The sequence below is a fragment of the Hyperolius riggenbachi genome, chromosome 4 (assembly GCF_040937935.1).
Source record: "Hyperolius riggenbachi isolate aHypRig1 chromosome 4, aHypRig1.pri, whole genome shotgun sequence".
NCBI lineage: Eukaryota > Metazoa > Chordata > Amphibia > Anura > Hyperoliidae > Hyperolius > Hyperolius riggenbachi.
In genome coordinates this window covers 121,902,012-121,925,544 of record NC_090649.1, presented here as the reverse complement: position 1 = coordinate 121,925,544, position 23,533 = coordinate 121,902,012, and the positions used below count along the sequence as shown (strand labels likewise).

Below are 23,533 nucleotides of genomic sequence, written 5' to 3'. Positions count from 1 at the left end.
AAACTCCATGCAGATTTTGCCCTGGCCAATGTTCAAGCCTAGGACTCAGCACTAAAATGCAGTAGTGCTACCCACTGAGCCTCTATTCTACTCATAGATATCTGCTCATCCATGTCATCAATTCTGACCCTCTACTACCCTTCCTCCCTCCATTCTACTTCTCTTCTCTTGTATCACTTACACTACAAACACACTGTGCTTATCTCCAGAATGGATTATGAATCAAACCATTAGGCCCAGTGCACACCAAAACCGCTAGCAGATCCTCAAAACGCTAGCGGTTTTTGGAGCAGATTTCAGAGCGATTCTAGGCATGTTTAGAGACATTTTCTAAACATGCTGAGCGTTTATGTGAAGCAGATTACAAATCTTGTTACAGTAAAAGCTGTTACTGAACAGCTTCTGTAGCAAAAACGCCTGGAAAACTGCTCTGATCTAGCGTTTTTTCAGAGCGGTTAGCATTTTTCCTATACTTTACATTGAGGCAGAATCGCTTCTGCAAACAGCAAATGTGCAGCAGGAGACACGTTTGCGGTTTGCTAAAAACCTCAAACCGCTGGTGTGCATCATCCCATTGAAATACATTAGCCAAGCGTTTTCACAGACAGATGTGGTTGGCGGATCGCTGCTAAAACCGCTGTACACTGTGCCTTAAACCACCTTACCATATCAGCCCTTCAATGTCATGATATACCCACTCCAGTCCTACCCCAACAGGTGGTAACATATCTGCATATCTCATAATGTTTGTGAAAAATTATTCTGAAAGGAAGAATGTCTTGCTTGATAATCCAATCTTGCAATGTGACTGACATTGGAACTTGTAGTGTGGGTGTTGTATTTATTTGAGGTGCATACTGGCAGCATGTGCTGTATGGCATACAATGCTGATCATCCACAAGGTAAACTTAGGCAGCTGCCTAGGGTCTAGAGAGAGTTTAGGGGCCTGGTGGTTGCTAGCCTCCACCAAATCTAACTAAATGAGCCAGGTGACCATCAGTGGAGGGCAAAGTGTTATCTTGCCCAGGGCCCCGTTTCATAGTTATCCTTCTCTGATGGCTTATATCATGTGTGAAGTGTTCTATAATGTATATGATTTTTGTTTTATTTTTATGGGGGGGGGGGGGGGGGGCGCCACAGGATTTCTTGCCTGGAGTGACAAGAAGGCTAGAGGCGCCCCTGCACTTACTGTAGTATAGTGAAAATGTGTCAGATCTGATTTTGGACTTGTCCCTCTCTTGTGGGGGATTCTCAGTTATTTCTATGTTTGCTAAAGCTCTTACTGAATGGGCTAGAGACTTTTGGTCGTCAATTAAAAGTTTGTTCGTCGTTCACAGCGAACGATCGTTGTTGTATGTGTGTACATAGCTTAACTTGTATTAATTATGGCCAGTCTCCACTGCAGTTCACAGTCATTACAACGCGAGTTATGCAACTGACCACTGTGAACCTAGCCTTAGACAAAAAAAAAAAATTAAATTAAAAAAAAGCAAAGCTATTTTACCTGTAAAAAGGGCCATGTGATATTTACCAGATGATCAGTTTGCATTTCTCCAGGTTGGTTGGTCACAGTAATCTGCTTCTCCATCAATTGTCCATGAGATACTGATCACAAGTTCCAGCAGACTGGATGATGGTAGTCTTTACATTCTCTACAATTCACATTTCATTTTCATGAACCTTTCTTTCTGCCTACAGCTGTGTCAGTGCTGAGAGGGACCGGTCTATGACAGTCTGTAAGCATCACAACCAAACAAGAACCCTCCTATATATACATTTTTGGATTCAGATGAAAACCCCTATCATTTAGAACAGGGCAGTCCAGTGTTTGCCTTTCAGCCATTTTCGGGTTCTCTTGGACATCAGGTTTGGGTTATTATCCAAATGCAGTGTTTCTCAAACCTGTCCTTGTGACTCTCCAACTGTGCATGCTTTGCTGGCAATCTCACCTATGCACAGGTGTGGGGTAATTAGTGTCTCAGCTACATAGAATCCACTTGAGACACTAATTACCCCACCTGTGCATAGGTGAGGTTGCCTGCAAAACATGCACCGTTGGGGAGTCACGAGGACAGGTTTGAGAAACACAGTCCTAATGAAAACCGTAACGTGCAGTTATGACACTGTACAGTATATTTAATTCCAGAGATTTGATAATCTCAGTGTGCCCTCCATGGATTTAAGGCACCCATTGCCAGAGGCAAGCATCTCCAGAAAGTGATGGAGCCACACCTATGTATCACAGGAGGGATGGTGTTCTTTTGTGTAAAAGCTGTTGACCATTTGCTAGTACACATCGTATTTACCAAAAACTTCAGGGCTCGTTTCCACTATAGCGAATCCGCATGCAGGCACCGCATGCGGATTCGCATAGTCAATACAAGTGGATGGGATTGTTTCCACTTGTGCATCGTGCGGGTGCATTTTGGCGTGCGGGGAAATCTGCACGGCAGAGCCGTCAGATTGCGCGTGCGGCAGGAATGCGGGCGAATCGCCCGCAATGCTTTTAATAGGGAAATCGCATGCGGCTTTGTCATGCGGATTTCCCCGCGATTTCGCATTGTAAAGCTATGGAGCTTTACACAGGCAGTGACATGGTTAAATTCACCACTCCTTGCCATGCGAAATCGCGGGGAAATCCGCATGCGGAAACGCATCCGCATGCGATTTCGTCCGCGGTGGAATCCAGGCGATTCCGCACCGCAACAGTGGAAACGAGCCCTAAAGCATGCCTGAACTGAGAGGGAGATGTGGCCATTGCTGCCCAAAAGATCAGCAGGATGCCAGGCAACTGGTATTGTTTAAAAGGAAATAAATGTGGCAGCCTCCACATACCTCTCACTTCAGAAGTAATTTTTCATTTTTGATAAATACGAAGCATAGTAGCTTGTTAGCATGCATTTAGCTAAAATGTTTTAAACTTCAGGATGCGTCTTTGGCCTACACTAGAGCATTTTAGGCACATTTTTGAAGCTCCGACAATCGCTGGCCCTTTCAAAAACGCTTTGCTAGTGTAAGATTAAATAAAGATCTAAGTCTTCTGTCTAAGATTGGCCTATGGACATTCAAATCGTCGCACAATCTGGCCCACCTGGACACCTGAAGGACTTGTTGCAACTGCATCACACCCCCTACAATCTTTGATCAAGAGAAAGTTATACCTTGGTCACCACCAGAGTCCACCTCAAAACCTTTGGAGACAGAGCTTTCTGTCATGCTGCCCCTACACTTTGGAACTCCCTGACACACCTAATCAGGACAGCTCCATCCCTGGAAGCATTTAAGGGCCCGTTCTCACTTGAACGGGAATCGTGCGATTCTCGCTCAAGGCAAACCGCTAGCGGTTTTGTGAAAACCGCTGCAGCTTGTAACACATGGCAGTGTTGTCACTGCCGCATTTGCGGTTAGCGTTAACCGCAAACATGTTACATGCAGCGGTTTCCCGCCCTCTTCACATTACACAGGGCTGTAAGTGTTTGGAGCGTTGCTATGGCAGCGCTCAGTCCCTGCAAACCAATCAGTGAAACACTAGGCGGGACTTCCCCTGCTGACATTACTTCCTCCACTATGATACAGCTGCAGCATGGAGAGGAGGCTGTATAACTCCATGCTGTTTACCTGGCCCTGATGTTTAGAGGGTTAAACCTGGGGATGGTTTCTTCTGCCTGAAACATGGATGAGACAGAACTTGATGTGGGTGGATGCACACACAGGTGAGGCTGATACAGCCATTAGTGCTTGTATATAAGAGCAAAGAGTAGCGGGCGCTCCAGCTCTGTCTTGGGCTATATTGCTGTGGGACTTCTTGTGGTGGGGGGATACTTTTTATGATTTGTACACTGTGTGTTCTATTTCCTGATGAAGCTCTTGTTTTATAGAGTGAAACTAGTCCTAGTTGAATGACACTAGCACTGTAGATTGTATATATCACCCATTTCTTCCCCAGCTCTATACCTTCTGTGAAGGCATTTGTTTCATGGCTATAATACTACTGTGTAGGAGCATACAGGTCTCTCTGTGATTGATGGCAGTCTCACACTTAGCCTCCATCACAGTTATGTTACCATATTCCTATTTTGCCATGTGCTTTTGCAATTACTTTTAACAGTACTTTGCCGTGGTGGGACTAGCTACACCCCAGTATCCTCTGACTGATTGCCAGCACTGGGGGGGGGATCAGCAAAGACCTCGCACCTCAAAGCAATGTATTTTTATTTATTTCGTGCATATATATGTGTATCAGTACTTAAGTGAGACTGACAGTTATGACACTTGTGTCAAGTCTCTCCCCATACTTGTATATATGTTTTTTGGAGACCTGTTGATCACTGGTTTACAAGACTACAATCCAGCTGATTGACCAGTGACTCCTCACGTCACTTATTTTGTACATGTAGGTTAGGTCCTTGTTGGGACATAGTTTGTGTACATGCAGCGGTTTGCCAGCAATTCACGATTAGCGATCACGATTATCATGCATAGCACGCTAATCGCAAATCGCTCCAAAACCGCCGCAGTGTCCAGTGATTTTTTCCACGTTAATCACGGGAAAATCACTCCCGCAAAACAATTTTGCGATTTTAGACGTGAACGGGCCCTAAGTCCAAACTTGAAAACCCACCTCTTTAGTCTGGCATTTATGAACACCTGACTTTCCACTGTAACAGTCCAGCCGGCAACCTTGTCTCGATCTAAGACAAAAACTAAGCGCTTTGAATCCTATGGGAGAAAAGCACTTTACAAATATTATTGTATTGAGTCTATGGTGTTGAGCACACTAGAGTGCTTGCGATTTTGAAACTTGTAACTGCAGGACATGCAGCATTTTTGTGAGCGTTTGTGCTCCAATACATAGTATGAGTAAGCTTGATCATCGGAAAACGCAGTTCAAATAGATACCAAAACACTGAAGCAAAGCGTGTGTTCCAGGCCTTCCTAGAAATGCTAACACAGAGACAACAGACAGTAATCGAGGTCTGACTTGATATTGCTGTGGGGTCAGCATTCACTCCCCAGGCATTCAGTTTCTGCTGGATTTCAGTGCAAAAAGTGATTGTTCATGACATTTTTGCCTGTAACTTACTAAAAATGTTTCAAGGGTATAGTATACATTTTGAGAATAATAAAAGTTTCAAACAAAATTAAAAAAAAAAATTCCCCTTCTGCAAGGCCACAATTTCCCTACTCCTCAGCTGTTGGGCAGAAATCGTGTAATCACATACAGGGAGATTTGGCTCATTTAGTTATAGACCAGTACCAGTGTTCCCCAAACCTGTCCTCAAGGCCCACAAAACATGCATGTTTTGTAGAAATCCAGAGGTAGTTAATCAGCTCTACTGAGACACTAATTACCTTACATGTGAATGTTTGTGGTTACATTTAAAACATCCACTGTTGGTGGGCCTTGAGGACAGGTTTGGGAAGCTCTGCAGGCTGGTGCACACCAAAAACCGCTAGCGGATCCGGAAACTCTAGCGTTTTTGAAGCTGTTTTTCAGAGTGACTCTAGGCATGTTTAGACAGATTTTCTAAACATGCCTAGTGTTTTTTGGACAATTTGTGTAGCAGATTTATATTTTGTTACAGTAAAGCTGTTGCTGAACAGCTTCTGTAACAAAAACGTTTGGAAAAATGCTCTGATCTAGTGTTTTCCACTTTCCTATACTTTACATTGAGGCAGAAACGCCTCAGAAATCTCAAAAATGCTGCAGGACCAGAGTTTGCGTTTGGGGGAAAAAATTAGCCGCTCTGGTGTGCACCAGCCCATTGACTAACATAACCCAAGCAGCTCTCCACCCCCCCCCCCCCAAGCATTTTAAAAACCGCTCAGAACCACTCTTGGAGTGCACCAGCCCTTCCTTAGAGGAACAAAGCTCATTGGAGATGTTCTGGTTCATTTATCGTGCTTGCATATCATCCTCTGTTCCCTTCCCTTGTTCACATTCAGTGTGCTGAACACAGCGACACAGTGGTTTTAATGTATTCAAATATGCCAAGTAACTGCCTATGTATTGAAGACTCCGATGCATAGGATTCCATCGAATGACTGGAAACATAAAAAAAAAAAAAAAGTTGCAAGTAATACTCCACTTTCAATGAAAATTGCAGCAAATATGTCAGCTCTATTCAAGACTCCCCCCCCCCCCCCCCCTCAAAATGTAGTTATTGGAAGTAGCTTTCCTTTTCAGTTTTCTGTTAGATATGAGTTTCCAAAACTGGTGGGGCCAATATTGCCTGGGCTCTGTATTCCCCCTCTGTATATGGACTGCCTAGAAGCCTCCAGTCCTTTTTGGGAAAGACCTTGCGTGTTACACAGAGCAGGAACTGACATTCAGTTTCTACACTTGAAATTACTTTGAGACATTATTAAATATACACTCACCTAAAAGATTATTAGGAACACCTGTTCAATTTCTCATTAATGCAATTATCTAATCAACCATTCACATGGCCGTTACGTCAATGCATTTAGGTGCGTGGCCCTGGTCAAGACAATCTCCTGAACTCCAAAGTGAATGTCACAATGGGAAAGAAAAGTGAATTTTGAGCGTGGCATGGTTGTTGGTGCCAGACAGGCCGGTCTGAGTATTTCTCAATCTGTTCAGTTACTGGGATTTTCACGCACCATTTCTAGGGTTTACAAAGGACGTGAAAAGTGAAAAACATCCAGTATTTGGCAGTCCTGTGGGCAAAAATGCCTTATTGATGCTAGAGGTCAGAGGAGAATGGGCCGACTGAATCAAGCTGATAGAAGAGCAACATTGACTGAAATAACCACTCGTTACAACAGAGATATGCAGCAAATCATTTGTGAAGCCACAACACGCACAACCTTGAGGCGGATGGACTACAACAGCAGAAGACCCCACCGGGTACCACTCATCTCTGCTACAAATAGGAAAAAGAGGCTACAATTTGCACAAGCTCACCAAAATTGGACAGTTGTAGACTGGAAAAATGTTGCCTGGTCTGGTGAGTCTCAATAGTCAGAATTTGGCATAAACAGAATGAGAACATGGATCCATCATGCATTGTTGGTGGTGTAATGGTGTGGGGTGTTTTCTTGGCACACTTTAGGCCTCAGTGCCAATTGGGCATCGTTTAAATGCCAGGGGCTACCTGAGCATTGTTTCTGACCATGTCCATCCCTTCATGACCACCATGTACCCATCCTCTGATGGCTACTTCCAGCAGGATAATGCACCAGGTCACAAAACTCGAATAATTTCAAATTGGTTTCTTGAACATGACAATGAGTTCACTGTACTAAAATGGCCCCCACAGTCACCAGATCTCAACCCAATAGAGCAGCGATGGCTAACCTTGGCACTCCAGCTGTGACAAAACTACAAATCCCATCATGCCTCTGCCTACCCGAGTTATGCTTAAAGCTGTCAGAGTATTGCAATGCCTCATGGGACTTGTAGTTCTACCACAGCTGGGGTGCCAAGGTTAGCCATCACTGCAATAGAGCATCTTTGGGATGTGATGGAACGGGAGCTTTGTGCCATGGATGTGCATCCCACAAATCTCCATCAACTGCAAAATGTTATCCTATCAATATGGGCCAACATTTCTAAAGAATGCTTTCAGCACTTTGTTGAATCAATGCCACGTAGAATTAAGGCAGTTCTGAAGGTGAAAGGGGGTTAAACACCGTATTAGTATGGTGTTCCTAATAATCCTTTAGGGGAGTGTGTATACACTTGTGTGTAAGCCGTCCCCCATGTAGAGGCCACCTACAACCCAATCTTTTGCCCCGAAAAAAAAAAATAGTGTGTGACTGGTGGATAGGCCCACCCCCATATGTCTTCCTAAGGCCTCTTGCACCCTAATGAGATTCCGATTTTTTTATACTTCCGAGTTTTGACTCAGATTAACATTGCAGCATGCAGTACATTTTTTAGTCGGAATCAAAAATCAGAAAATCGGAATTGCATGTAGTGTGCAAGAGGCCCAAGTATGTGAGGCAGAGTTCCTCCTCCTGCACGTGATGCAGAATGTGGTGAAGTGTACAGTATATAAAGCTACCTCTCCTAGTCAGCCATTCTTCTGTCGCCCATGCAGCTCTGTATTTGCTACAGATCCAGGTTTCAGTGTCTTCAGGTCTCTAGGCATCCGCCATCTTGTCTCCCTTGTCGCTTGGTACTCGCCGCTAACATCTAGTGGCTGCATGCGGAACTGCTAGGGAAACAGGAAGTGGCTCCCCAGGACGAGAAGTGGAACCTGGACATCTAGCAAGGGGAGCTGCACGGGAGACACTGCCAGGAACAAGGAAGCACCTCCTTTACACGTTTACCTGTATGCAAGCTAATATAAGCCTCACCATTAGGTTCCTGGTGTGTATAGCACTGAACTGGCGAGATTGCCTCCCCTACTCATGTTCTAAAGCCTGGTACACACATAGAATTTTGACTGGCCAATTTTACCACCTCCATGTAATATGAGGGGCAAACCGATTCTGAGCACATTGTGTAAGTATGTCATAATTTGACAATCAAAATTGAACATGTATACCTTGAGTGGAAAAATTGGGAAATGGTTGGAGGGGTATCAATACTCAAAAGCTATGGATGGGCTAACTTCAGTAAAGAGTATAACATGGGGAAGGATGAAGTTGTAGGTGAATAATTCATGTGATATGCTATGATTTACATGAAATCTTGCAGACTGTTGCATTTCAGCTCAGCCATGCTGAAAGCAGCACTGGCCCATTTTCTGTGACCAGAGAACAACATTAACGAGTAATAACAGGTCTTAGACCCAGTTCACACCTGAGCCGAAAATCGCCCGGCAAAACGTTAAAGTGCTAGCGCTTTTTAAAGCGCTAGTGCCATAATACCTTATGGACCCGTTCTCTTTTCGGCGTTTTGCGTTAATCGCCAAACGCAAATGTGTATCCTGCACCATTTTGAGGCGATTTCCCAGCGATTGCGTTTAGTGCTATAGAAGCGCTAGACGCAATCGTGGAAAAAAAAAATCGCCAAGTGTGAATTTGTTAATCACCAAAAATCGCCAGAGCAAAACGCTAGCAAAAGCGCTAGCATTTTGCAAGTGTGAATGGGCCCTTATTCTGTGCTTACTCATCTTATTATGAAGTTCTAAAAGAACGGTAGTCTAATCTGTGTAAAGGAGGGGTGTCAAACTCAAGTAAGGGGCCAAAATCTAAAACCCAGTCTAAGTTGCGTATCAAATTGTTCATTAAAATGTAATGGGAGAGTGGGTAGTGTGCTGTCACTTGCAGTAAAGGGTAAAGCACAGGTTGTTGCCTAGGACTTCCTTATGGGCATCAACCTGAGCTTTATACACAAGTCCATGACCGGGCTCACAGCAAACTGGAAGTTACATTGGTGTTGTAGGATGCCCAGGCAGGTGGGTCATACAGATGGCAGCTCAAAACCGCTAACAACTGTTTCATGTACATTGAACACTTGCTTGAGCTTTCAGATGTATGGACTGGAAGGGCAAAAACACCAGGATTTTAAATACACGCTGCCCATGCGTGCCAACTGTAGGCCTACTGCCTACCCGTACACAACCAGTCACAGTGAGGGACAGACAGGGTGCATATACGCATCTGCACAAGGTGAAAAAAATTCTGTACATGTAAGCCATTGCCCACAGTCTCCATGGGAACACCAGGCGACACGGGAACACGGGAACACCAGGCGACACGGGAACACCAGGCGACACGGGAACACCAGGCGACTGGGAACACCAGGGTATCCTACTAGATTATAACTTCCAGTTTAATGTGATCATGTACAGTATAAAGCACAGATTGGTACTTTCCATTACAGATGATCATTAACTTTGCCGGTTTTCCCGACCTGAGCTCGGGGTAGAAAAAAGAAGCGGCTAGTGGTGATCCCGAGCTCAGGTCGGAGTAGGCAGTGCAGTGCTTTACCTTTAGTTTTGGAGTCCCGCGCGCGATCGTGCTGTGCAGCGGGACTCCAGCCCCTCTCCCCGGTAGTGTGGGGGTCTTTCCCTGGCCGCCGGGATCCCCATGTCCCCGCTATTCTTCCAGGGACCCGGCGGCCAATCGGAACAGTGGAGCGGCGTGACGTCATCGGGGGTGGGGCTAATATTTAAAACGAACTTCTCTATTAGAGAAATAGAGAAGTTCGTTTATATGTATATTAGCGCCATCTTGTGGTCAAAATGAAAACTGCAGCGCTGGAGCCCAGGAAGGTAAATTTTATTCTGCTGCAGATCTCCCTGCCAGAATGATTTTTTTTTCAGGTTTTAGGGTCTGAAAGAGGAAAAAAATTGCACCTCTTTTAGACCCTAAAATCTGGAAATAATCATAACGGCAAGGGGGTTAACCCTCCTGGCGGTATATTAAAAACCGCCAGGGGGCAGCGCAGCCGTTTTATTTATTTATTTTTTAAATCATGTAGCGAGCCTAGGGCTTGCTACATGATAGCCGCTGCTCAGCGGCATCCCCCCAGCCCCGCCGATCGCCTCCGGCGATAGGCGATCAGGAGATCCCGTTCAAAGAACGGGATTTCCTGGAGGGCTTCCCCCGTCGCCATGGCGACGGGGCGGGATGACGTCATGGACGTCGTGACGTCTAAGGGAGTCCCGATCCACCCCTTGCCGCTGATAGGCCAGGCAGCGCAGGGGTCTGGGGGGGGGGGGGGGGGCTGTGTTGCGACGCGGATAGCGGTGATCGAGCGTGGCGGCGATCGAAGTGCTGACGCAGCTAGCAAAGTGCTAGCTGCGTTCAGCAAAAAAAAAAATTATTCAAATCGGCCCAGCAGGGCCTGAGAAAACCTCCTGCGCGGATTACCCCGAACTACGTTCGGGGTTACCGCCAGGAAGGTTAAGATGCAAATTTTATGTAGGATTATGTAAAGGTGTATGCAAATTTATGCAGCTTGAAAACAGACCAATCAATATGAACCTTGGTGGGACCTGATTAGTCCATTTTCAAGTTTCATAAATTTGTATAATCCTGCATGAACTTGGAAATATTTGCATCTCATTGATCACCCCTACTCCTTTGTATGGCTTTGAATCATGCCCACTATGACACATGTGGTATAAAAGAACGTGGTGAAAAGATAAGGTGGTATTTGCATGATATATAAAAATAAACAAACTGCAAAAAAATATGAAACCGAAAGAAAATGAACATGAAAACATGAAGCAAACTTTTTCTGCTTTATTTATATTCAGGTAAAAACATGAACCTGATGAAGATTATTGCAGATCTGAGAAATCAGCACATAGAACAGGACATTGAGAACATTTTGCTTTTCATTTGTGTCAAAATATTTTCCAACCCAAACCCCTCCCTCCCCAACTAGAACCAAAAAAACAAACAAAACAAAAACTTAAAAAAAATATAATTTGAAGTGGAAAGAAAAATTAAACAGGGCATTTAACTTTTTTTTTATATTTTTAATGTACATTAAATTGAAATGCTATGGCTGTATTGCAATAAATACAGACCAGCCGAGTTTCTTTAAGTTTTACATTTTTAACAAATCAAAGAACAAAAGAAAAAAAAAAAGAAAAGAAAAACCACTCAGTTCCGTATATACTGTGTAAACAGGATCCTGTAAAAAGGCCGGTATAAACCATGAACTCTCCCGCTGCCTCAATGACCAGTAGCGCCATGCACTTGTGCAAAGCGTCAGCCAATCACCACCTCCTACTAAGCTTACAGGCGGGGCTTCATCAAAACTAACAAGGAGGCATCTTGCCATCAATTTTGCACACGTAATAAACTAAATTGCACATAAAAAGTCATTAGGGATCCGCGTCAAGTGCGAAAAACTTGTAACTAGGTTTTTTTTTTCCTCTCTAAGAACAGGCTTTGTCTGTTATGTACCTGTAGGCAGAATCTGCATTGCAATGGATACAACCAATGGAGGGTGGCAACTTGTGTATTTAGCTTGATGGATACACACAGACGGGGTTTTTTTTTTTCTTAAACTGCACAGCAATATTTATTTTTCCAGCTTCAAAAACATCCCTTCCTTTTAATTTTTTTTTTATCCTTGTAAATATTGTATTTAACATCCCTCCTCTTTTAAAGTCACACGGCAAAGCAATTTAAAAACGTCACTCTTCAAATAAAGGATAATTTAAGCAGAAGAAAGAAAGAATGCTTTCTAAACAAAAAACTTATGTCATGAATTTTTCAAGCCTGATCAGTTTTGGATGTCCGGGGGCCATTAAATGGAGCTAGCACATCTTTTCTTGCCTTTTTTGTGTGTTTTGGATGAGCTTGTAATAATCTGCATCAGTTTCTCTACAACAAAGGAGGGCTTGGCCACCTTGACTGTTGATACTTTTAGAAAAGTACTCATGATCTATCATCCTTTGTAGTGGGCTCCGTAGCAAGTTCGTGGATCAGGAAAGGTGGAATGACTGTTGCCCTTCACGTGCAGCGATTAACAGTTTTTCGCGCATAATGTCAATGCTAGAATAGTCTGGCAGCTTAAGGTAGTTGACGCAGGTCATAACGGAGGGCAGGAAATCATCCGGGTTTTCGGTAGATTCAAAAGTCTTGCGGACAATGGTTAGAGGAGGATTTAGGGCTCGGAAGCCTAGGAACAAAACACAAAAACATGACGGTTATAACTTTCTACAACACATTTATTATTTTCCACATTTATAAAATGTTAACTTCTCTGTAAAGTTCCGTGGAACAGAGGCTAAATTATATTACTAAATTGACCAGCAATACTCAAACCATATCGCACAGTGTATGTGAGGAGGATTAAATGTGAACAAATGGGACACAAAGGCAAGTTCCCATCTGAAGTACATGCCTCTGTGTCCCCTTGGTGCCATTCCATTCTTTAATGGAAAACTGGAGATGGCAAGAGTGGTAAGAGTCTCTACCTGATCCAGCTAGCCCCCCTCCCTCCAATCAATTTTCTTGCCCCACTAATGAAACATGTGCATACAATTTTGACGACAAAAAAACCCCAAACTCAAACATATACTCCAAAACTATCTGTATGTACTGGTATGTTTTTAGACAATGGAGAGAAACCAGGAGAACCTCCTAGATGAAACACTCATGAAAACATGGGAATATCATTTCCACCTAACACATAGGTGGGGGAGACCTGGAAGACCCAGCAGGCTGTAGGTGGCTTCCAAACACTGTACACAGATGTTGAATAGATTTCATCATGAAATCTATAGAAAATGTGTGTAGTGTGTGGAAGGATTGGTCAAAACTGGTGGCCATCTATTAGTGTTTAGTATTTGACTTGCTAAATGTGGCCAAAGACGTGAGCACAAACAAGCCACATGAACAACTCCTGATCACAATACTTGCATTCCATTAAAGGGCAACTGAAGTGAGAAGAATATGGAGGCTGTCATAATTTGTTTACTTTTAAACAACACCAGTTGCCTGGCAGCAACTGGTATTGTTTGGTTGCAGTAGTGTCTGAACAACACCAGAAACAAGCATATCGATAATCTTGTCCGTTAGGACAATGTCAGGAACACCTGATCTGCTGCATGCTTGTTCAAGAACTATGGCTGAAAGTATTAGAGGCAGAGGATCAGCAGGACAGCCACAAAACTGGTATTGCTTAAAAGAGAATAAATATGGCAGCCTCCATATCCCTCTCACTTCAGGTGTCCTTTAAGCCTATCATCCCTTTCATTAAGCTTAGGTTCCTTTTACACCTGATCCGCTGCGATTGGCATGCATTTGCGTTAGTACGCGTTTTTCTCTGAAATGTAACAACCACCTATTTGTTACAGTCCCTACACACTGGCATCCGCAAAAAAAAAAAAAAAAGGATTCTGTACTTTTTGCGGATGCCAGTGTGTGGGGATTGTAACAAATAGGTTTTCTATTACATTTGGGAAAAACGCGTACTAACGCACACTTACACATGCCAAACGGCAGCTGATCAGGTGTAAAAGGTGCCTACACAATAAATAAATACAAGCTCAGAAGAAGAACATACAGTTACAGGGCTCCTGACTCCTATGCCTGTGCAGCCAGGTTTCAGAAACTGGAAGGATAGCACTCAAACATTCAATAATACTAGAATGAAAGTACATAACGCAGTATAAACCAATCATCTCCAAAACTATTTTAAGAAACATTAAAGCACCACACGTAAGGAGTGAGGGGTGAAAGACTTACCTCCAACTGGCAGTCTAGGACTCCCTGTGACAAACTGTAGGAATAATCTCTGCTGCTCCTTATCAAAACTACTGAGAATTTCAAACAGGAACTTCACGGCTCGGCTGCAAAATAAAAAGAACATACATTAACTTCTGTGCACACACACCAAGGGAGAATTCAACCAGGAAACCTGTCCTGTGATTGGGGTTCACCTAAGGGACTACATAACTTCAGGTCGCAGACCATGCTCAGATTCTGCTTCTATACTAGACATGGCCAAGGAGATATGAATAATTCCAGCTTCCATGCAAATGTCATACCAATTGTGTACAGCTAAAATTCAGGCCAATCAAATGAACTTCCTGCTTATTCTGGCTGGCACAATCCCAAGCTTCAGACAATTGAATTTGCAGGCAAGCCGGAATCATTAGCATCTCATTGACTAATCTCCATTCCCTACAAGCTAGAAGCCTGCTGGTTTCTCACAACTAGTTAAATAAAAGGGTACCTGTGACCTTAAAAATGCTAAAGTTAGCTACCCCCTTAGTAGAAGGTCAGCTCTGAATACTCTAGAGGCTTCCCATGTCCCGCTACAAGCACTGGGTCCCCCAGAACCTCCTGAACAAGGGTTTGCTGAAGGGAGTACTGAGCAGGCGCAAAACAGCCTGTGAAGTAGCACAGAACCAGTCAGGCTCAACTTTCTCCACCAAGCAGGGGCAGATCCGTGCTACAGTGCAGGCCATCCTCAGCCGCTTGGCCTCAAATTTCCAGGTGTCTCGTCAACCAGCTGTGGTTTCAAGGAGGATGCGGGAAGCTTAACCACTTAACGACCAGCTAACGCCGATGGGCGGCACCTGGTCGTTAGTGGTATAGCATACATGCCAGTTCACGGAGGTTGCCTCCGTGAACAGTGGGCGAGCCGCCGATCGCGGCTCGCACACGTAATGTAAACACGCGGGGAAGAAATCCTCGCTGTTTACATCATACGGCGCTGCTGCGCAGCAGCGCCGTGAGGCAGATCGGCGATCCCCGGCCTCTGATTGACCGGGGATCGCCGGCATATGACAGGCTGAAGCCTATCCTACAATGCGCAGGACGGATATCCGTTCTGCACCACCTAAGGAAAGGAGGGGAGGGAGGTAAGCGGGGAGAGGGCGAAAAAAAAAAAACCTGCGGAGGGGGGCTTTGAGGAGCCCTCCCGCAACTCACTAATGGCCGGCCGCGATCAACCCCCCCGCCCAGCAGAACATCCAACCAGGTGGTGAAAAAAAAAGGGGGTGGGGGGGAAGAGTCTGATCGCCCTGGTGTAATCCTGATCGGTGCTGCGGGCTGCAGAGCCCACACAGCACCGATCATTAGAAATTCGGTTGGTCCTTAAGTGGTTAAGGAGGATTCAGAGGATACAGAGGCTTCCCCCTACCAAGGCAAGTATCTGACATTTTGTAATTGTAAAAGTCACAGGTTTGCGTTACACAAGTAAAGGACTATCAAATGCCACTTTAGCGAGAGTATTAGTTTATCGTTAGTATGTTGTATACTAAGCCTTGCTATGTACCTGTCATGTGTATATCCATGGTCCGGCCTACAGCACTCCATCAGTGTCTTTACATCCCAGGGGTCAGACTTGCTGCCACACAACAGTTGGTCCAACTGAAACAAGGTAAGCATACATTATTAAACAATGGGTAGGCACACAGGTTAGCAATCTGAGTGTCTCTCTGATGCTGCTTAACAACTATACCACAAGGTAAGCCTACTACTATGGGAACCCAAAGGGACATAAGGCACCCGGGTTCTATGTAGCAAAAAGCAAATCTAAATTTCATATGGCGCCTAATATCGTTCCTATGAGTGCAGTCACATTTTCTCAAGCCAGGGAAATGCTTTGAGGAAGTGCAACACACAAAACATTGCAGTATTCAATGCATCCTTCATAAGCAAAAAATCAAAATGAGAATTACACACCTCCTCTGGGTAAAAATACTGCAGGTGGTTAAGCGGGAAGACCGATTCAAAACCGTCTCTGAAAGAGTCAAACTGTCTGGAAACGCCTTCATTTAGTGCCCAAAAAATGACGAGCTGAAAACAAGAAGAAATACAGAGAAAACAGTGTGAACAACAACAAAACTCATCCCTCTAGGCCGGCATCAATGTCCAAATATTCTTTCTTTACTTCTCTCATCACATAAAGACGTTACATCAACATGCATGAGATAGTTATTGAAAGTAAATACTTGGTAAATGAATTGTGTGGCAGGTATATTTCTACAGAGCTAATTAAGTTTAGGTTCCTTGGCAGCTAAGAGCATCCCATACACAAAAACTGCTACCCAACAATTTAGAGGCAAAGGGGAATGGATGTCATTGGAAGCATTAAAGTGTAACTATTGGGCATAAAATCAATTCTTTTTGTCTGGTAAACAAGTAATAAGGATGCTAAACAGGCAATCCAAAAGTTAACGTACTTTTCTTGTTGATAAATTATCATTCCCCAGTTTACCTGACTTATTTGGTACATTGCCGCACAAAGGAAGGTGAAGGGCATGCTGGGGTTGTCTTTTTTTGCTTCTTTATTTCCCCTCTAATGCAGCCTGATAGGCTGAAGCCTCTTTCCCTCCTGTTTTCCCCTCCCACACTTCTGCTCCTCTCTGATTGGCCAATATTTCTCATGCTGAGACAATGCACTTTCTACTGCAGAGCTGGGTCGGAGTGCCTGAAGACTGGGAGGAGGGCAGGCAATGCATACACAACCAGGAAGAGGAGAGTAAGGGAGGAAATGACATCAGGATTGGCTTTAAAATGGACAGTTAAAATTGAGAATCCTAAGGACTCTTTTTTTTACTATAGAAAAATCCCTAAAATCAAAAAGTGGACAGTGCAATACATGTTATGTAAGTAGAGGAAGTATTTATATACTTATGTGTTTTTTTTCTGAGATAGTATGGCTGACAACTCCTCTTTAAAGGATACCCGAAGTGACATGTGACATGAGAGACATGGGTATGTACAGTGCCAAACACAAAAACTATGCTGTGTTCCTTTTTCCCCCCCTTTCTCTGCCTGAAAAGAGTTAAATATCAGGTATGTAAGTGGCTGGCTCAGTCCTGACTCACACAGGAAGTGACTACAGTGTGTCCCTCACTGATAAGAAATTCCAACTATAAAACACTTTCTGAGCAGAACATGGCTTCTGAGAGCAGGACAGAGATAAAAAGGATCAATAGGTCATATATTTTAGCTCTGGCATACTTCAATGAATGGGTCATTGACCAAAAACAAAACAGTTAAAACTTAAAAAGTAGATTTAAACAAAATAAAACTGGAATGTCGAAAAAAGTCATTTTTAGGAGAAGGAAGATAGACAGTTTATTTTCGCTTCAGTGTCCTTTAAAGCAAGCACTGATGTGGTGCTACTAAGTGAACAAATTAAAAATGACATTTCCTGGCTGCCAGCCTCTCTAGGCTTGTATAAATTAACAAATCAGGCGTTCTGAATTGTTCCAGCTGTGCAACTCAGTTCTATAAGAAGCGAATCTGCATAGCAGTCAACAAACATGCACTATCGCCGTCCATAATGGCGGTCTCCATATGTCTGGCAAAGTTTGCTTTAAAGCTGTATCAAAGTAACAAAAAAATATATGCAAGTTAACATATCTATTGTTTATATCTATTATCCGTTGCCATTACATATAATTCTTAACGTACAGCCAATAAGAAATGACACAGATAAGAGTCTTTCCAGTATAAAATCATTAGAACAAGTGGAAAGTAGTGATCACTGGATAGAGCAATCTTTCATTAGTGAGCACATAGGCACTTGACAGTTTAGCTGCAAACATGAATGGCAGATGGGGAGCTGAAGTTCATGGCAAACAATATTCTCTGTTCTTAGAGGAATACTGCCATTGGTACTGTAATCAGGGACTGACTGCTCATGATAAATATCCCTTCACTAATTTTCAAAAATATAGTGCCCAAACTAAACCCAAGTGCTCCCCAACACTTTTCAACCTACTTCAGTGTTTGGTGGATGGTTTGCTCTAAAGTTTAACCACCTGTTTGAATGCAGGTGTGGATATCGCCCTAAGAGAAACATTGGTCTGCACACATACACGGGCAATCCATGTCAGATTCTTAGTTCACTATGTGGAGAATAGGCACGGTCAATGAGATGAAAATTTCAAGTTGATTGCAGCACTATGCAAATATATGCAGCTTGAATATGAACCAATCAAATCCTGCTGAGGTAAAATTTTGATTGGTCCATTTTCAGGCTGCATACGTTTTCATACAAAATTTGCATAGTCCTGCATCAGTGCAAAATTATTTGCATCTCACTGACCAGGGATGGAGAATACCAGGGATGGAGGGGTGGAGAATACAAGAGAATTACAATGCACAGAGGACTGTGGCAGTGAGTTTTACTTTTTCTTTCCTGGAGTCCCCATAAGTAAAAATTGGTCTGTTTCTCAACCCATCAGTTTCCACATAAAATACCTGTTCTGTGTGGACCAGCCATGTAGATAGTTATGCTGTCACTGATGTGTAACATTTTACTTTTCATTTAATCCTTTTAATTTCAGAGATCCCAACTGTATGAATCTAGTAGCATCAGAGTTTGCAATTTTCCATGCATAATTCCTATAGGGTTTCCCCTCTATGTCCTTCATACTTACCCGTACATACTCATCCAGATTGTGAATAGTGACAGGTACGTCTTTCCCCCCCTTCTTCAGCTCAATATTGGGAAATCCTGGCAGTGTGAAATCCAGCCCCAGGTCTTCCACAGAGCAGCCATTCATATTCAGATTTTCTAGTGCAAACTGCAGACTCTCTTTGGTCTGTAAACAAAACACAAATGTTCTCAGTTGGCATGAACTCATATTCAGTAAAATCAAGAAACGCTAATGCCACCTGGTGGTAGACCAGCATACAGACTATCCACATAGTGTATCTAGTAACAGTGATAGGCTATTAGTGCTTTCCATGTGACAAATTGTTTTCATTACCCCTAAAATCTTTATGCACAATGTTTGTGTCCCTTCACCTGCCTGACTAATTTGCTTTTAGCCTCAATTCAAATTCAGTCACTGAAATAGTCTCCACTAAGCATCTCTCTTATGGTGGCCATTAATGACACAATACACCAGACTGTTGATTATACGATTCAATCGAAATATTGATTGCAATCAGAAACAATCATTCAGGCACAGTAATAAAATGAAAGCTCCTATGCAATTTGATCAGATAGATGGAATAAAAAAAAATTGGATCAGTTCTATCAACCAGATCGAATTGCATAACAGCATTTATTCAGTTAGTGGAACTGAATGATTGTGTGAGAAAGTGAGAGTGTGTGCGTGCATGAGTGAGTGAGTGCGTGAGTGAGTGCGTGAGTGCGTGAGTGAGTGAAAGCGTGGGGGAGTGCGTGAGTGAGTGCGTGAGTGAGTGTGTGAGTGAGTGAGTGAGTGAGTGCGAGAGAGAGAGAGAGAGAGAGAGAGAGAGAGAGAGAGAGAGAGAGAGAGAGAGAGAGAGAGAGAGAGAGAGAGTGTGAGAGAGTGAGTGAGTGAGTGAGTGTGAGAGAGAGAGAGAGAGAGAGTGAGAGTGTGAGAGAGTGAGTGTGAGAGAGTGTGTGTGAGAGAGTGTGTGTGAGAGAGAGAGAGAGAGAGAGAGAGAGAGTGTGTGTGTGTGTGTGTGTGTGTGTGTGTGTGTGTGTGTGTGTGTGTGTGTGTGTGTGTGTGTGTGTGTGTGTGTGTGTGTGTGTGTGTGTGTGTGTGTGTGTGTGTGTGTGTGTGTGTGTGTGTGTGTGTGTGTGTGTGTGTGTGTGTGTGTGTGTGTGTGTGTGTGTGTGTGTGTGAGAGAGAGAGTGTGTGTGTGTGTGTGTGTGTGTGTGTGTGTGTGTGTGTGTGTGTGTGTGTGTGTGTGTGAGTGAGTGAGTGTGTGTGTGAGAGAGAAAGTGAGAGTGTGGTGGAGTCATTGCATCTTATAACCCAAATTCAGGGAGTTCCTGACTTGAACGCCTACCAATAAAAGTGGGACGAGAGCGGGCAATGTTACACTGATTGCTGATACTTGTAGTACCACACGGAGTGGGAAGCGTTTGTTGCCAGGAGGGTTCCTACTGGAGTAGGACCCTCTATATGTGAGTTTATTTTGCTCAATTTTAAAAACCTGTATACTCAAATTTTGCATTTCATTAATTCCACTGAGAGAATCCCTATCTCCTTTTTTATTGTGCACTGAGTGGCACTTTTTAGGAGTGGAAGAATCATTCATTGGGATTTCTGGAGGTGGAACTGCAGAACTGCATCATTTTAAGGCTGACCACACAGCGCTGCTGCTTTTGTGTTATATCTGTTTCATTGGAGGATTAGGATTTACCTCTACAGTGGCTGCAGTGTGAAACTCTGTCAAAGAATACCGGCTGATATTACGTGAGGCGCCTCTACTATCTGTCCGCTCATGATAGCAGTCTAGACTCACGATAGACTGCTCTCATGAGCGGACACGCTCACTAGCTCTTTGTTATTTTATTATCTTGTATTTTACACCCTAGCACTATTGCATTATGTTTTCCCTTGAAAAAGCTTCATTTTAGAAGTGAAACATGTTGGGTTTATTTTTGGTGGGGGGTATGATATCGCTGAGCTGAAGGGGTGCGATTGCAATCACATTGTTGTACATATAGAGGGTACTCTGTTGTTCATTTAGGATTTCAGGTGCTGTGAAGGATATATTTTTTTTCCCCTGGTTTTTATCCTCTAAGGCCTTGTTCACATTGCGTTCGGCTCGCATGTCCGTCCGCGGTGGGCTTTTTCCCCGCGTGTTTTTAAAGCGTTTTCCGGCAATTTTCTGCGTGGTTGCTTGTTTTTGTGGGTGTTTTTGTAAGCACTTTTGTAGAGCGCTTCAGTCTTTTGATCCGGAATTTTTTTTTATTTATTTTTTTTAAACGCTCACGCAATCGCTTGCCAAAGCGATTGAGAGTGTTTTGTGTTTTTCCTATATCTTCCATTGAGGCAAATCCCTCAAAAATTACCCAAACAGCGCTTTTCAAAGTGGATTGCAAACGAACCACTCTGATATGAACTCTCTCAGAGAATCATTGCACAAGCGTTTTCAGGGCGATTTTGAAAATCACCCGCACTTAAAATTTTACAAAAACGCCTATAAATGTGACCAAGGCCTCAGGGCCTGTATCCACTATAGAAAATCTGCATGCGTTTTCTGCATGCAGATTTACATAGCCAATAATAGTCAATGGGCCTGTTCCCACTTGTCAGGAAATCTGTGCGGTGAACTGTACAGAGAAAAAAAAATGTGCCCAGCAGAGCCATCAGAATTCGCACACCGCAAGGCTAGTGTGCGATTCGCATGCAATGTATTTAATAGGAAATTTGCATGCGTTTTTGCTAAGCAAATTTTCCATGGGAAACCGCATACGTTTTCGTGTAAAATCAATGTAAAAGCCCACAGGCATGAAACTTTGCATAAAAACGCATACGAATTTGCATCGGCATGCAAATTAGTTTATGAGTTTTCTGCAACGAAATCGTATCGCACTAGTGGAAACAGACCCTAAACCTAGGTGTGTCTTATAGTCAGGAGCGTCTTAGAGTCTGAAAAATATGGTATAAGGGAGTCAGTGAATAGAGCTGTGATAAACAGCAGACACACAATGGTGAAAACAACTCGAAAGAGCGGACTGAGGTCAGGCCCACTTTTTTTTTTTTTTTTTTAAACCTGGTCCGTGTGCCTTTTCCAAATTGTGCAGTACCAACAGGCTTATGGGACTTTTTTGTTACAGTAACAAAGCTATCTCAGAATGCAAACAGAATCTTTCCAGTCCAGCTAAATGTAAAGGTGGCCATACGCTTCTAGATTTGCAGTAGATAGGACCATCAGATAGATTTCTGTCAGATGCCTGTCAAGTTGAATATGACAGGAATCTATCTCGTGTGCCACACACTAGGAACAGATTTCCAATAGATTGCAGAATGAAATCTATTGGAAATCGATCTAAATGCATTATTGGACCATTAGATCCAACGCAACTCTATGTGCCATCGATCTGCTGCCAGCAGCCGATCGACCTAGATTTTCCATCCGGTCAGATCAAATCGATCGAAATCGGTCACAAATCGGTCGATCTGGGAATTTGATAGAATCGATTTCGGATCGATCCTAAAGAATCAATCGATCGATGGCTGAAATCGACCAAGGCTCCTTAACTGAATCCCCCCACCATTAAAAAAGTTTACACAGTGATGAAAGCCTGTTATCTAGGTGATGTTTGCTGTGAGAGGAACAATAATCTCATCTGTAAAATAAGCAGTATATTAACACTTAGCTGAGTAAAAAAAATGTAGAAGTGATGTCACTTGTCACAGATAAACAAAGATGGAAACCAGCAGAATTTTTTTTTTTTTTAATAGCACATTTCTCTCAACTCTGACAGTGGACGCTAAAAACAGCAGGATAGGCAAGCTAAATAAATTGGGTTATTTTATTTTTTTCAGTTAATATGGCGTTTCTTCCCACTTTAAGAGATTGTTCCCCACTAGCTTATTGAAGTAATTTTAAAGTTTTCACATCCCTGTAGACATCCTGTTCAAAATGTCATACTAAAAGGCATGACTTCATCATACATAACACAAGCTAGTACTAAGGTTTGATTAGCTGCTCCCCTTTTATCCAGTTTTAAATGTTCACATTGTACCTGTGGAGTCACCTATAGCGTAGCAAGCTCAGCCACATCCGGCAGTTACCTGTGACTTATCTAGTTCCAGTCTCTTCTTCTGTCTCACTATTTCTTCCAGGTGGTAGACAGACTTGGCCACAACTGGATCTATGTGGGATAAATCATGGGAGGCTAAGGAGGATTCCAGCCGTAACATCCACTTATAGAATGGGAGTCCAAGAGGAATGTCCACCTAAGAAGAATGAACAAATGTCTGTATGCATTTCTTTTAATCCAAGAAAAAAAAAAAAAAGGATAATAGGCATCACATAAAAACACCAATGTATCTACTTTAGTTGGTCTTTAGTGCAAAGCTTTACTTAACCTATTAGGGACCGCCGCAGGTTGAATCAACATCCGGCAGGGGGTGGTACAGTTCAGACCGGACGTTGATTCAAAACCGCTCCCGACGCGATAGTGTGCAGCCGGAGGGGGAGATTAAGCTGTCATGACAGCTGGCATCTCCCCTCAGTGATCAGCAGCCATCGCGTATGGCTGCTGATTACGTGATCACTACGATCACCGTCGGATCGTAGTGATCACTTTGACAGCGGCGGCGGCAGGGGGGAAAAGAAGAGGATCCACTCACCTCCCCGCCGTTCCAGCGACGATCGGCGCCCCCCTCTGCTCTGGCCGGCACATCTGCTCCGTCTGACGTCAGGGCCAGGTCCCGGCTTGATGACA

At 43.5% G+C, this 23,533-nt stretch overlaps 1 protein-coding gene and 1 long non-coding RNA gene across 2 annotated transcripts in view; one reads left to right on the top strand and one right to left on the bottom strand.

Annotated features, from left to right (window-relative positions):
* Nucleotides 1-3,571: 3,571 nt before the first annotated feature.
* Nucleotides 3,572-6,973, top strand: LOC137570494 (uncharacterized). Its single transcript, XR_011031067.1, has 2 exons — nucleotides 3,572-3,713; nucleotides 6,634-6,973. It is a non-coding gene; the product is annotated as an uncharacterized lncRNA (long non-coding RNA).
* A 4,169-nt stretch (nucleotides 6,974-11,142) lies between these two features.
* Nucleotides 11,143-23,533, bottom strand: part of TRIP12 (thyroid hormone receptor interactor 12) — a 203,614-nt gene continuing 191,223 nt past the window's right edge. The window contains exons 34-39 of the mRNA XM_068280504.1: nucleotides 22,878-23,042; nucleotides 18,789-18,953; nucleotides 16,078-16,191; nucleotides 15,668-15,762; nucleotides 14,131-14,234; nucleotides 11,143-12,559 (exon numbers count right to left, since the gene is read on the bottom strand). Coding sequence (XP_068136605.1) covers nucleotides 12,363-12,559; nucleotides 14,131-14,234; nucleotides 15,668-15,762; nucleotides 16,078-16,191; nucleotides 18,789-18,953; nucleotides 22,878-23,042 — 840 coding nt within the window. The 3' untranslated portion in view covers nucleotides 11,143-12,362. The remainder of the gene's footprint in view (nucleotides 12,560-14,130; nucleotides 14,235-15,667; nucleotides 15,763-16,077; nucleotides 16,192-18,788; nucleotides 18,954-22,877; nucleotides 23,043-23,533) is intronic.